This window comes from Centruroides sculpturatus, unplaced genomic scaffold (genome assembly GCF_000671375.1).
Source record: "Centruroides sculpturatus isolate CEXI.00-Female unplaced genomic scaffold, Cexi_2.0 scaffold857, whole genome shotgun sequence".
Lineage (NCBI taxonomy): Eukaryota > Metazoa > Arthropoda > Arachnida > Scorpiones > Buthidae > Centruroides > Centruroides sculpturatus.
In genome coordinates this window covers 245,022-260,716 of record NW_019385135.1, presented here as the reverse complement: position 1 = coordinate 260,716, position 15,695 = coordinate 245,022, and the positions used below count along the sequence as shown (strand labels likewise).

General features: G+C 30.8%; 1 protein-coding gene across 1 annotated transcript; it reads right to left on the bottom strand.

The window, feature by feature from the left end:
• Positions 1 to 1,713: 1,713 nt before the first annotated feature.
• Positions 1,714 to 15,188, bottom strand: LOC111635264 (toll-like receptor 7). The gene is made up of 3 exons (XM_023380175.1): positions 15,079 to 15,188; positions 3,216 to 6,454; positions 1,714 to 2,315 (listed from the first exon to the last, which is right to left on the bottom strand). Exons 2-3 carry the CDS (start codon positions 6,436 to 6,438, stop codon positions 1,714 to 1,716), a joined length of 3,825 nt encoding a protein of 1,274 aa, XP_023235943.1. The 5' UTR covers positions 6,439 to 6,454; positions 15,079 to 15,188.
• Positions 15,189 to 15,695: the final 507 nt, after the last annotated feature.

The window sequence follows — 15,695 nt, the reverse complement described above, 5'->3', positions numbered from 1 at the left end:
AAGAAGAAAAAAAATATATATATATTAACACAATAAAAGAAAATAGAATTTAATAGAGAATGTAAGTGTCGAATGAAGTAGTTCAAATTCAGGTTTTCACTCTTTAGAAAACAATCGATCCGCAACATCTCCTGAGTACAAGAATTCACAAGGAATATTTTAAAGAGGAGGGGAACAGAAAAAAAAAGAACGAAGGGAACTAAGAAAATCCTATTTTAAAACTGTGCATGAGGTATTTTTTTTCCTCTTTCCTCCTCCTTACCTTTTCAGCACATTAAGCGCTGCAGGGACAATCAAAAAGTGAAAGTTCTCTCTCACTTTCTACACTTATACACATACTTTATATTGTGCCAACGAGGGATTTGTTTTAATACTTTGTAAGTTGAATGGAGAATTTTATTTAGTATTCTGTAAATTTTCGTTTCCAAATAAATTCTATTTGGAAACCACATTTCTCTTTCAGATATCTTTTTAAATATTCTTCAAAAGTATTCTTTAGTTGTCATGCAAGCAAATGATATTTTAAATTGAAACTTGTCCTTAGCATATTTAAAAGAATGCGATCAGAAATGTGTGCGTTATATACGGAAAATTCTTTTTATTTATTCCTTGATTTACATAATTTTTAAACGGGTGTTTTATCTTTTGACTAATTTTCATATATATTTTTTCCTTAAATTTTTATAATAAAAAAAATGTTTATATAAATTTATATTACTTTTTTCAATTTTTAATATTAAATTTCAAAAGAGAATACTTTATAAAATTATTTTTTACGATTTGAAGTATTTAAAAAATTTTTATTCATTTTTATCCCTAAAATCTACGAAAAATCCCTAACTTAAAAGATTTGGGGACTTTTTTAGGGAAAATCTTTTGAGAAAATATTCCCTAAAAATTTTTCTTTGGAGAAATATGTTATTCTTAATAAGAAAAAAAATCCCTGAAGTAGGGATTTTTCTTATCAGTTATAACATTTTTAGGGATTTTTCAGTAGCAATTTTTGAGAATTTTTTATATAAAAGTTTGTAATTTTTTTTTTAATTTGTAAGATAATTAAAAATTATTTTTACAAACAAATCCTATTTTTTAATCCCCAAGAAAACGAAAATGTCAATTTAGGGAAATTTTAAACTAAGGTAATCTTATAAATTAGGGAGATTTTACAGANTATTGAATTTTATATTATTTTAAATATAAATATTTATAAATATTTAAATTTTTATCAATATTTTTATTAAAGTGTTCTAGTGATAAATGTATATTGAAATTTTTGATAATAAAAATTTATTTCGTTTTATAAATATGAATAAAATTGTAATATATTATATAATATAAAGGGTGGCTCAAAAGTCAGGTAACCGCATCTTTTGCGCTTTGTGATTTCCTTAAAGAACGAACAAATTTTACAGCCCGAAGGAATTAAAAACCGTCAACCGACTTTTGGGCCACCCTTACAGGATGGCCCAAAAGTCAGTTTGCCGCTTTTTTCAAGGAAATTAACAGATTCTAAGGGGTTCGAATCTGCATGTTACAATGGTCAAGTGATTTATGGGCCACCCCAATTTCCGTTTTAAAGAGAAATTAACTTAAAAAATAATTATTTTAAACCGATTTCTGTGTTTAAGAAATTCGATATTTTTATGTAACAAGATAATTTCGTTCAAATAAATTATTAATTTAATTTAATTTATTATTATTATTATTTTTTAATTAAGGAGGGGGCGTAGGTTGTCTATCCTGATGAGATGAAGATTTCTTCCTTCGTTTATAAATTGCTAGTATAATTAATATAATGACTATTACAAAAATCGAGCCGCAAATCGATCCTATAATAACATAATTTAATGGTAATTCATCATCCTGGATGATTCGATGATCGATCGAAGTGTCGAACTTTGTACACTCCTCGCTCTTAATTATCTGATGCCTCCTTCTTGCCTTCAACATCAGGCATACAACGTAATGGGATGAAGAATTTAAGTCATTGATTTTTTCGTAATTCAAATCAACGCTTAAGTTTCTCTTTAATTTTTCTTTATCCCCGAATTTATAGTAAGTTAAGATGAGTTTATCGATTTCTCCTGTTATCTCCCAGCTAACGATTGCTTGATTTTTGTTAACGTTCACGGCACGAACGTATAGTATCCTAGGATCCGGGCACACTTCCTCTTCTTTGAGAGTCGATAGTGATTTAGATGCTAGATTATCCGGCGTATGACATAGATAATCCATGGAAGAACTGAACAGAGATGGATGCTCGAAGATCCACGTTCTTAGTTTTAAGGATTCGCAGTCGCAATGTAAATTATTACCTGGAAAATAATTTAAAATTGATTAATTGTTTGTGACTATTTTACTTGAAAGTTAAAAGAGATACTTGGTCAAGGACCTGTTGTGATATAATTAAAATTAATTAATTAATTGAAGGATCTATTATGATATCTGAAGTTCTTGAAGAACTGGAGGAGGTTTCTTGTAAAGGAATTGATAGAATTAGGTGAAGCAACACTTGGGAAATCTGCCAAGGGGCTTTATATAACAAACTTGTTATGAAAGAAACCTGGAATTATTCCACGTGGCTAGCTCGTTGGTCGCGGGTTCGCGCCTGTCCAAGATTTATCTCTAAAACAGTATACTTAGAGAGAATTTATACATAGAATAGACCCATAATTAAGGAATAATGCAGGGATTTATTGAAATTATCAATGACGGGGGTATATTTTTATTAATTCGATTAAATTTATAAAGTCTAGGAGAGAAAAACCCGATAAAAGGTCACTAAACCTGTCATCCGTATCAAAATATACTGCTCACGAGTGCCTTCACCATACAAAAAAAGAAAAAGGAGAAGTGGAAGAAGACACACGGCTCTCGAATAACTCTAAACTTTATAAGATAATATCTTATAGCTATATTTATAACGTTTATTTTAAAGGGGACGATCATTTATAATACTCAACAATTATTTATCTTTATCAGAACCCTTATAACACACGTTTCATGACATATAAAAATATATTTTAGTGTTTATCTTTTCCATTTTTCTTGTAAATTTGTAAGATAAAGCAACATTTATCAAAACAAGCGATTATCTTCAAAGTACAGATGATCAGGTGCTGATGAATCTTAGTTGTTCCATGTATCAGAACTTATATAAATGGAAATTATATACATACATATATATATATAAATATAAAGAACATTTACTTTACCTGATAAATATATTTCTTTCAGCTTTATTTCAATGGTAGATAAGATATTTTGATTCAAATAGGACAATTTATTATCTCTCAAGTCCAACTGGCTTAAGTGCACTTGGTTCTTGAATGCGTTGGGTGCTAACCAACTAATCATGTTACTCTTAAGGGATATCGTTTGTAGATTCGGTAGATTTGCGAAAAAATTATCGTCTACAACACTTAATTTATTATAGGATAAGTCTAAAGCCTCCAAATTCTCTAAAGAGTCGCCGAAAGGAGTCAAACGGGAGAGGAAGTTGGAACTCAGATTTAAAGCTCTCAAACGTGATAACCCCTCGAAAGTGTCGTTTTCTATACTTTTTAACAAATTATGCGATATATCGAGGTATTTTAATCTACTTAAAGGACGGAAGGAACCAGGTACAATAAGCTTTATAAAGTTATTACTTGCGAATATCTTTATTAAACGAGAAAAATCGTGAAGATCGTGAACGGAGATGATGGAGATGTTACAACTCCTGATGCTCAACTCCGTTATAGTGCAGGAATTTTCTATAGTACTGTTACCTCTATTGAGACTTTCTATGCGATTGTTATCCAATATGAGGGTCTTTACACCCCTGCAAAGTTCTCTCGGTATCCTCTTTAATCTGTTGTTCCTCATATTAACTGTACGTAAGGAAGATGATGGAAAGAACGATGTATCTCTTAAGCTGTTATTCCTCAAATCTAGTAAATTTAAGTGCTTCAAGTGCATAAAGGAACCCAATTCAATTATATATATATTATTATTGCTTAGTATTAACTTTTCCAAGTGAGAATTGGACCTAAAAGTATCATTTTTGATCACAGAAATTTTATTATTTGAAAGCGAAACCATTCTAATCTTCTTCAAGATCTTCATAGCTTCTGGCACCTTTGCTAATTCGTTATTATTCGCGTGTAATTCGGTCAAAAATTCGAATATCCTAAAATATTCCATGCTTATCTCCTTAATCCTATTGTTATTTAGATTAATCGACGTTAATCCTGGTAAAGGATCAAACAGATGATCGCTTAAAGTCAATCCTGTGTTCTCCAATTCCAAACTCGTCAAACTAGAAAGACCATAGAATAAATTTTCGTTCACTTTAGTGAAATTATGACCCGGTAAAGTATGAGCTGGTAGGAACAAGAAACGAACCCGAACATTATTCAACCTGTTATTGCTGATATCAAGATAATTCAATGAGGACAACTCCAAGAACGAACCTGTTTCAACACCACTAGCCATCACATTAGATAATCTAAGTTCTTCGAGTGGCATACCACCTTCAAACATATGCCTTCTGATCACATAAATTTGATTATGAGATAGATGCAACACCCTTAATTTTGGTAGACTCTGAAGTGTCTGTGGCTCTATATCCATTATTTGATTATGGCTCAAGTAAAGTTCCTCTAAGGTCTCCACACCTCCAAACATATCTATGGTTAAAAAACTTAAATTATTATATTCTAAATTGATATAAACAACCTTCTTCGTGCCTTCAAAGGCTTTATTTTCTATGGTTGATATGAAATTGTGATCAAAATATAATTTTCTCACTTCTACTAAATCTTGGAACATGTAATTGCTAAGCGTGGGCAATTTATTACTGCTCATATACATGATATCTAATTTACTCTGCCCTTTAAAGGTGTTTGGATGTATTTTATTAATCTGGTTACGTGTCAAATTGATAAACAGTAAATTAGAGGGGTACCTTCTCAGGATATCATCTAAAATTAGAAGTTGGTTACCCTCTAAATTCAACTGGCGAAGATTGGTGAGACTTTGAAACGATTCGTGCTCTATCAGGTTAATTTGATTAAATTGTAAATCGAGTCGTTCCAGTTTCGAAAGGGGGTAAAAGACATTCCTTTTTATCTTCTGTATAAAGTTGTGCTGTAGTTTTAAAACTGAAAGCTGTGAAGTACCCTCGAAAGTACCTTCAAAGATTTCAGACATGGCGTTGTGATCCAGAGCCAAGTATTGCATTTCTCGATTTTTTGAAAATATTAGGGGGTGTAGATGCTTCAATTGATTATAAGATAAGTAAAGGTGTGTCAGATGGTGCAAAGAATAGAAAGTTGCCGCCTCTAAATTATCTAAAACATTGTTACTTAAGGAGAGGAGCGAGAGGTGAGTTGCATTGTAAAAAGTATCGTTATATATCTTCAAAATATTGTTATTTGATAAAAATACTTCCTTAAGAAATGTTAGATTATGAAAAACACCATTCGGTATGTAGTGTATGTGATTATAACTCAAGTCGACGAATCGCAGGTTGTTCAATGAAGAAAACACAGTCCTGGGTAGTGTTATGAGGTGATTGTGGCTTATATTAAGGGTCTTCAATTCAGGAAGTTCAAGTGGACCTTCTATCGAATTTATCCGATTAATTTCAAGAGATAACGTAGATAATTTGAGCAAATCTTGAAAAATTTCACCATGAAATTTCGTGATCAAGTTGGAACTTAAGTCGAGATTCCTAAGTTCTTTAAGCCTGAGTAATCGATTTTTCTTCATAATTTCGATCCTATTCCTCGCTAATTTAAGAATTTTAAGCTTTTTTAAAGCGTTTAGCGGCTCAAAAGGCAAATCTTTCAAGAAATTACCGGATATAATGAATTCTTCTAACGTCTCCTCCAGGCCTTCTAATGAATAATCCGTAAAATTATCAATGAAATTATCTTGCAAATTAAGATAAATTAATGGCAAACCATAGAACTGATAATCCGAAACTTGGCTTATATAATTCGAATCTAAATCGAGAGATTTCAAGGCACGCAAATCGTTAAGGGCATCTGTTGGGACCTTAGTTAAGTGACTGTTTATAATCGAGAGGCCTTCTAAGTTATACTCGAGATTGGCAAAGGCCCTACTGTCTATGTGCTGTATTTGTGTGAAGGATATCTGCAAGTGAGATATTGTTGAGTTTGCAAATAAGAGATGAGGTAGCCTCTTGATTTTCTTATCCAGGTGGAAGATGCTAAGTGATTTGATGGAAGAAGATATCAAAGAGAGTGTCTTCTGTACTTCGACCAGGCCCACTGATGAACACTCCATGAAAATTCCATCTTCGAATTGGTAGCATGGACACCAGGACGACTGTTCCCAGGGTGGACATTTCTGCTGAGCTGTATTGCAAGTTGCAAGAGAAATGATGCTAACTGACCATAAAACTGCCCACCAATGTTCCACAATGCTCATGGCTCATGCCGTCTTCCTACAAAAATTAATCAAAATTAATATATTAATCACTATATATATATTTAATTTTTACAAAACAATGAGATACAATCAAACCTCGATTTAACGCCACAGTTTGTTTACCTTCTGATCGACTGTGGCAGGAGTGCTTCAATTCTTAAGAAGTTGATGCACTCGAAGAACCTCTTAAACATTATTAAAGGATTGATTTTATTAACTAATTCGAGACATTTTAATTAAATTTAATTGATATAATATATAGAAGCTGATAATTATGATTAATATTTCTAAATAAGTCGTTAATTATAATTAAAGCAGCTTCTGGAAGAAGATTTAAACCTCATTTTATTGGATTCGTCGTAAAGCGAGCCAATGTCTCCTGTAGACTTAGGGCTATACAGTAAATATTTTCACAACACAGGGTTTTAACTAAATAATTACTTTAGAGAGGGGGCCAATTAAAAGTTTGGCACTTAAATATGACATTTAACATAGCTACAATACAATATTTACAATAAAAAATAGAAGCGGAGGTTGTAAAGCGAATCGTCGTAAATCGAGGGACTACCCGAACAATTACTTAGTCTTATTAAATAAGCAAAACTCATGTCAATTTATTAATATTAAGTTTAATTATAATTAAGTCGATTTTAATTACCTTTAATAAACGTGATTTTGAAGTAATTTTTAATGAAATTTGCGAATTTTTTCGCTCAAATGAAGGCAATTAAATGAAATTATGTTTAAAATTTTAAAGGAAAATTAAGGTAAAGTTAAACTATAACTTGGAAAATAAACTCAATTAATAATTAAACCAAAGAAACTAAAGAAAGAATATTTTAAACGTTTTTAATTTTAAATAATTCTCTCTTTAATAATAACATTCACTTAAGTTATATATATTTATTTAAATGGCTAAAGTTAATATAATAATAAAAATAATAATAATAAAAATAATGTACAATAAAAAATAAATTTAATCATATTTTTTGATGAAAATTTTTATCGAAAATTGCTGTAAAAATGAATTTTTGACCAGGGAAAAAACGTTGATTGTCATTATGCAAATGACAGCTTCCTGTGTACTGTTTCCTACGCAGTTGTGAAGGTTTTTTGCTGTTTTTTATGCAGTTATGAGGCTTTTATAAGGTTTATTATGTATATAATAAATGTTAATTGTGATTAATTTATTAATTAACATCCTGTATGCGTGTTATCTTAATTGGAAACGTTGATTATCATTATGAAAATGCTGCTTCCTGTACTGTTTTGTATGTAGTTGTCAGGGCTTATTGCTATTTTCTAGCCTGTTATGAAGGCTTATTGCTGTTTTCTATTCAATAGTGAAGGTTTATTGTTGCTTTCTATGCAGTTGTGAATGCTTATTGCTATTTCGTGTGCAATTGTGAAGGCATATTGCTGTTTTGTATGCGGTTGTGAAGGCATATTGCTGTTTTGTATGCGGTTGTGAAGGCTTATTGCTGTTTTCTATGCGGTTGTGAAGGTTTATTGTTGCTTTCTATGCAGTTGTGAATGCATATTGCTATTTCGTGTGCAATTGTGAAGGCTTATTGCTGTTTTCTATGCAGTTGTGAATGCTTATTGCTGTTTTCTATGCAGTTGTGAATGCTTATTGCTGTTTTGTATGCGGTTGTGAAGGCTTATTGCTGTTTTGTATGCAGTTGTGAAGGATTATTGCTGTTTTGTATGCGGTTGTGAAGGCTTATTGCTGTTTTGTATGCNAAAATCAAAAATATTTAACTTAAATATAAATAAGAGTTTTTTGAGTAATTGTAGACACTTCCAAATAGTATTGAGTAAACAAAGCGAGAATAAGAGAGGAATGTTGCACTTCTCTAAAAAAGCGTCATAGAAATGGAGAAGTCGAATTAAATTTACTTTTATGTATAAACAATAACATATCCTAACAATAATTTTGTGAGAATATAGTTAATTAAAGAAACGTGACTGATACACGCGATGTTTTTTGCATCGACTATTAACACAACTTCCACATTCTACTGGAAGTTGAAGAAGGTCCAATCACGTGACTTGCCTCGGGCTTTGTTTACTTTTAGACACGGTCAATATAAAGTTCCAGCTTCTGGGATGTTTCTAGTAGTATTAACTGAGCCGATCTTTTCACCCTCCAGTTTGGAGAATGGAGAAACTACCATACCGTAAATATACTAATATAGAATTTTTGGAAGGTGGTCCATTCCCAGTCACCCCGGCTGCCCCGTGACGGACATGGCCGACACCCCACGGGCTGGATAAAAGGTTCTCTTACAGCTCTTAGGACAGAGTAAAAAATAATAAAATATCTATTGGAATGCGTTATAAATGATCGTAAGTTACATCAAAGTATAAGTCGCGTGTATGGTTGGGCGTAGAATTTAATTTCATGGTTATGTGTCATTATCGAAGATCACGTATCCAAATTAGAAAGGTATAGCACAATAGAGTATAATAATATCTGACATTTTAAGAAAGTTACACGCAGTAAACAACTCTCTTGGCTCTACAATTCGATTTTCTTTTGTAGTTTCCTAAACGATTTCTTGTCAAAGATCTAAAATGGTTCCTCTAGAGGAGTCATTACGGAACTTTATTTATTATTGTAGTCAGTGACTTTTTTCTTCATTTTCTAACCTTTACAAGGCTAATGTGACGTTGGCAAGATGCGTGACCGAGAAAGGGTGTGTAAAGTAATGAAACAATAATGATACAGAATGAATGCTGCACCGATTTGCTGTTTATCACCTTCGTTTCAACTTGGTTTATTTTTTTAATGGTCCTTTCTTCCCCTCTCAAATTGCTTGGGAGTTTTTTGATGGTGGGCGCATTGCAATTGTGATGGAGTTGAGTGGTGTTTACGTGTTATCAAGAGGATTCACATATGCATTATCATGGGATATATTCATTAAATGGATGAATACACGTTATCAAGGGGGATTCGCGCACGTAAAGTAACGGTTGTATACGTATATTTAAGAGGAATGATCCATAAAGTGTTTGTATACACGCGTGTGTGTGTATATAGTCTTACATATAAACTAAAAGAATAGCATATCTAATTATATGTATATAATACTGTATTTGTTCTATTTTACATAATACAACACTCCTGTTTCAGTATAAAGATAGAGAGCATCCACGCGGGAGTCGTTTTATATGCTCCACCCTGGAGTTCTGTTTTTACATACTGCTGCTATTTTACTTTTTATATGTTAATTTCATACAAATGGTTTCATATTAGAGTATCGTGCTACTATCTTCCGATTCGTATCACATTTTTTACGTCATTTTACGTCACTTTTTTGTAATGATTAAGTGTCAAATTGACATAGAAGGGTGCAGATTTTACGTGTTGTAGCATTCTAAATTATAATTTTTCTTGATTTTCTATAAAATATTTTGAAATTTCGAATAAATTAACGTTAGAATAACAACTTTCGAGTGATTTGATTACGATTTTAAATTCAAAAAGACCATGTTTTACACTTTATTATTCAATTTTCAAGTCGTAGACTTAATTGTATTACGTATTCTATAAAATAAGAATAAAATTAAATTAAAATTTATACAAGTCTCCATTTGTATAAATAATAAATAAGAGCAAAAATCACTTATTGATGTACACTCTAACAACTTCTAATACTATTAAAAGATTTTTTAAATAAATGATTTATTTATTCAGTTGTTTTACTTTATATATATATACAAACATTTATAAATTATAAATGTAAACTATAATAAACAAATATAAGGATTATAAATACATAAAGGGGATGTTTACATGTTATCAAATGCTTACATGTACATGAAGTGGATGTATACAGTAAATCTTAACACGTAAAGTGAGTTTATGAGTGTTATCAAGGGAGATGCACGTGAAGTAGGTGTATAATTACTGTCAAGGGAATACAGTGTTGTGTATAAATGCTATCAAGAGTAACGTAAATGATTATTAAGAAAATACATATACGTTATATAAAGCATAATGCATTCCACACATCTACATTACATGCATACCACGTCTTAAAGTAAGCGTTATCAATAGGGATGCAAAGGAAACATATCCTTTATACTATGTTTAATATTTAAATAGCATCCAAAATAAATATTTTGCATTCAACATTACACTCAAACATATAAATAAAACAAAATAAAAAAAAGGAAGAAGATACAAGTTAATGGATTTACAATCTTTAACTGGATATTAAAAAAGATAACGAGATTTTCAGATTACGTGGAATTCTTTTCATTTTTTATTATTAAGAGTACTTCAAGAAAGATCTTAGTTGATTGTTAATTTTTCAGTAGAAGAAAACTTCAAGAAAAAAAAAAGAAAAAAAGAGGAAAGTTATTTGTAGTCAACTTAATCCTTGGATAGAGAAGTGGGTCTGATTCCCAAGGGTGAACAGAACTGATTAACCTGCTTAGAAATTCCCAATAGATGTAAGGTCTCGAAGGCATCATCTCTCATTTCCTGTCGATTCCATAGGGCATTCCTCCTTCCACAAGAAAAGAACTTATACATATGTCAGAATAAAATGATATTCCGTTGCAGAAAGTTTCTTTTCTTGCCTGTTTATATTCCGAGTAAAAAAAAATAGGAAAATATACATTCAGCTGCGTATTTTTTTTATGAATAAAAGGGCAAGTACTGACCTTTAGCAATTTCCTCAAAACTTATTCAAAAGAATTAATTTTTGGGCTGTAATTTAAGAAAAACTGTAGACGTATAAATTCCTACTGTTGTCTGTCCTTCCTTAATCTCGAGAACGGAGTCAGATAGATTAAAATAGAGGCAATATGTGGAAAGAATATGTGTAAGAGGTCCCGATTAACTGTGTATTAACTTCCGGTATGGAACGGAACTCACGTTATTTCAATTCAAAAACTCTGTTGCTATCAGGAAAAGTATGATGTACAGGGGCAAAACACGCAATTTGAGATGGAGAGCGTATATTTTAAATTAATTTAATTAAAAATTTTTGTTCGTTCTACTTTAAAATACCTTCGAAATTATTATTATTATTATTATTATTATTAGCAGCTCACTTTAAAATATTTTTTAAAATAAAAATCCACCTTACGTAGCTTTGAAACCGTATAATTTTAAGGTAAATTTAACCGTTTTTTTTGGTATTTTTTTTGTTTTATGGGGTAGTTTTTCGTCTCCGGAATATTTAAATCATAAAAAAGTAACATAAAATTCACATTTATCTAATGTAGAAAGTCAGTTAAGCGTGCTCGTTATCTCGGTAGTCCAATGGTTACGTGATCCTGTTGAGGAAAGTTTGGTTTCGAGATTTATTCTACTCTTAGGAAACATTATAATATTTAATACACGAATTGAAGCGGGATATTTTCTTTATTAAAAAAGTAGTTATTTATTTAACGGTAGCCTTTGTAAGCCTGCAAGAAGGGAAAGTGGACTTTGTTTAAGAGTAACCGAATTTTTATGATAAACCTCTCTGTTGGGAGCAATTTAGGATACGTCGCTTAGTATACGAGTAATTCGGACTAAATTCAGGCTAAATGTTCTTCTATAGGAGTAATTAAGGTTAAACGTCTTTGTATAGGAGTAATTCAGGCTAAATTAATGTAAATCTCTTTGAACAGAAGTCTAAACTAGAAGGCTTTGTATGAAAGCAATCCAGGCTAATCCATTACTCCCATACAAATGATTTTGTATGGGAGTAACTCAGACTAAATTCAGGCTCAGATTCTTATTATGAGAGGATTTAAGGCTAAATTCAGGTTCAGATTCTTATTATGAGAGGATTTAAGGCTAAATTCAGGTTCAGATTCTTATTATGAGAGGATTTAAGGCTAAATTCAGGTTCAGATTCTTATTATGAGAGGATTTAAGGCTAAATTCAGGTTCAGATTCTTATTATGAGAGGATTTAAGGCTAAATTCAGGCTCAGATTTTTATTATGAGGATTTAAGGCTAAATTCAGGCTCAGATTCTTAGTGTGAGAGGATTTCAGGCTAAATTCAAGTTAAATTTCTTTGTGTAGGAGTAATTCAAAGTTTAAATTCAGGCTACACTTCTGTATGAAATTCAGGCTAATATAAGCCTCTTTGTATAATGACTAACTCAGGCTAAATTCAGGCTATTTTCCTTACTAATAATACATTTTCTAAACTTTTTCGACGGTTAATCTGCATTTTTTTTTTCGAACGTTTTAAGCACCTGAGCGAATATTTCCAGGTTCCTTCCGAGATTTGTCATAAGGAAATTGCGTAAAGCAGTAACAATATTTCACGAAAAAAATATATAAAAAAAAAGTCATCCAAGTGTTAAATTTCGGTATGAGTCACGCTATAAAAATAGTTAAAGTACACACCAAGAGATACTTTACATACAATTTGAGTTACAGCCAAGGAATAATCCCTATTTGAATGTTAATAAAGCTTGTGTTGTGTATGTGTAAAATTTAAATAATTTATCGAGAACAACTAATGAAACTTTTATTTTTATACGCATACATACCACGTTTAACATTTGCAACATTTATCACGTAGAAAGGTTGCAAAATAATACTGAAAATACCTTCCTCTTTCCTATGAATTACACTCGGTTTCCTGTATTAATCACGTATTTAATTTATTAATTATTTAAAAAAAGTAATTAAGGAAACGAAAATTTAATTGAAAATTACAATTTTTTCCCCTATATAAGTCTCTTTTTTTATGGTTTATCCTCGAAGATTTTTAAACAGAATCTTCAACGTGCAGGTTGATAGATATGAATTTGTATGAATTACACTAGAAATTATAGTTATAAATTATAAATGTAAACTATAATAAACAAATATAAGGATTATAAATACATAAAGGGGATGTTTACATGTTATCAAATGCTTACATGTACATGAAGTGGATGTATACAGTAAATCTTAACACGTAAAGTGAGTTTATGAGTGTTATCAAGGGAGATGCACGTGAAGTAGGTGTATAATTACTGTCAAGGGAATACAGTGTTGTGTATAAATGCTATCAAGAGTAACGTAAATGATTATTAAGAAAATACATATACGTTATATAAAGCATAATGCATTCCACACATCTACATTACATGCATACCACGTCTTAAAGTAAGCGTTATCAATAGGGATGCAAAGGAAACATATCCTTTATACTATGTTTAATATTTAAATAGCATCCAAAATAAATATTTTGCATTCAACATTACACTCAAACATATAAATAAAACAAAATAAAAAAAAGGAAGAAGATACAAGTTAATGGATTTACAATCTTTAACTGGATATTAAAAAAGATAACGAGATTTTCAGATTACGTGGAATTCTTTTCATTTTTTATTATTAAGAGTACTTCAAGAAAGATCTTAGTTGATTGTTAATTTTTCAGTAGAAGAAAACTTCAAGAAAAAAAAAAGAAAAAAAGAGGAAAGTTATTTGTAGTCAACTTAATCCTTGGATAGAGAAGTGGGTCTGATTCCCAAGGGTGAACAGAACTGATTAACCTGCTTAGAAATTCCCAATAGATGTAAGGTCTCGAAGGCATCATCTCTCATTTCCTGTCGATTCCATAGGGCATTCCTCCTTCCACAAGAAAAGAACTTATACATATGTCAGAATAAAATGATATTCCGTTGCAGAAAGTTTCTTTTCTTGCCTGTTTATATTCCGAGTAAAAAAAATAGGAAAATATACATTCAGCTGCGTATTTTTTTTATGAATAAAAGGGCAAGTACTGACCTTTAGCAATTTCCTCAAAACTTATTGAAAAGAATTAATTTTTGGGCTGTAATTTAAGAAAAACTGTAGACGTATAAATTCCTACTGTTGTCTGTCCTTCCTTAATCTCGAGAACGGAGTCAGATAGATTAAAATAGAGGCAATATGTGGAAAGAATATGTGTAAGAGGTCCCGATTAACTGTGTATTAACTTCCGGTATGGAACGGAACTCACGTTATTTCAATTCAAAAACTCTGTTGCTATCAGGAAAAGTATGATGTACAGGGGCAAAACACGCAATTTGAGATGGAGAGCGTATATTTTAAATTAATTTAATTAAAAATTTTCTAATGAACATTTTTTATTCTCCCGATTCTCATAACGAAGTTAATTGCAATTAAATTAATAGAGGAAAAGTATGATTTACAGGCGCAAGACATTACTAATTTGAGGTGGAGAGCGTATATTTTAAATTAATTAATTTAATTTAAGAATTGTATTCTGNCTGCAGATGCTGGCTTTATTTAAGTTAGTTCTAATTAAAAAAAACACATTAAATATCTATAAAAAGTTACAGATATAACTATAATTAATAGAAATAAAATAATTTAAAGTAGTGTTTTACTTGTATTTTGATAAGTGAATGACATTAATTGATGCTTATAGTACGTATAGAAGCAGTATAAATATAATCTATACAAGTAAATGAGTACGTATATAACGGAAGGTAACAATAATAGAGAATAATTTAAAAATTGGAAGGAAAAAAAACTCACATTTTCCTTGTCAAAATTAGAAAATTTACTGTAAAATTACATCACACACATACACGCATACACACACAAGAGAGTATACAGTTAAAGGTGATTTATTGTCTTACTGTTAAACGATTTGATTATAGATGAGAGAAACAAGGCTTACATATTAACGAGAGATCTTCAGATAGGACTTCTCCATCCAAAAATTGTCTGCAAATTGAGTTGGATCAACTTCTCTACAAACTTGTGGCCGTTTCTCTTCGATCGATCTTAAGAACATCACCACGCTACCTCTAGTGGAGGGATTAAGAACTAGATTAAAGTTAGTCTTACCCCCTCATTCTCTTACAAGTAAACTTTTCGTATTAATTACCTTTTAAATAAAATTAGTATTTAATTACTTTTAATACACGTCTTTTTTTTTTTGTCATCTAGAACCAATGATGCATCCTTCTTACTTGTGTATAAACTATGGTTCTCTCATCATTTTCATCTGTTCCTGCCAAATATTTTGGGTCCTAATAACTTAAATGTATAATAGTTTATCTAAATACAAGTGTTCAAGGCCTCAAAAGTCTTAAGAGACTTAAAATATGGCAAGAGATTTACGTAAGAATTCAAGCAAAATTTACTGTATTATAGAAGATAATCAACAAGATATTCGTAAATTTAATAAATATCATGACCTTTAACCTCTTTATAAGTCACTGAAGAGTAATTCGCTTATTTTAAAATAAAGAAATATAAAAAAAAATAGACACACAAGGCCTCTCTTGACCT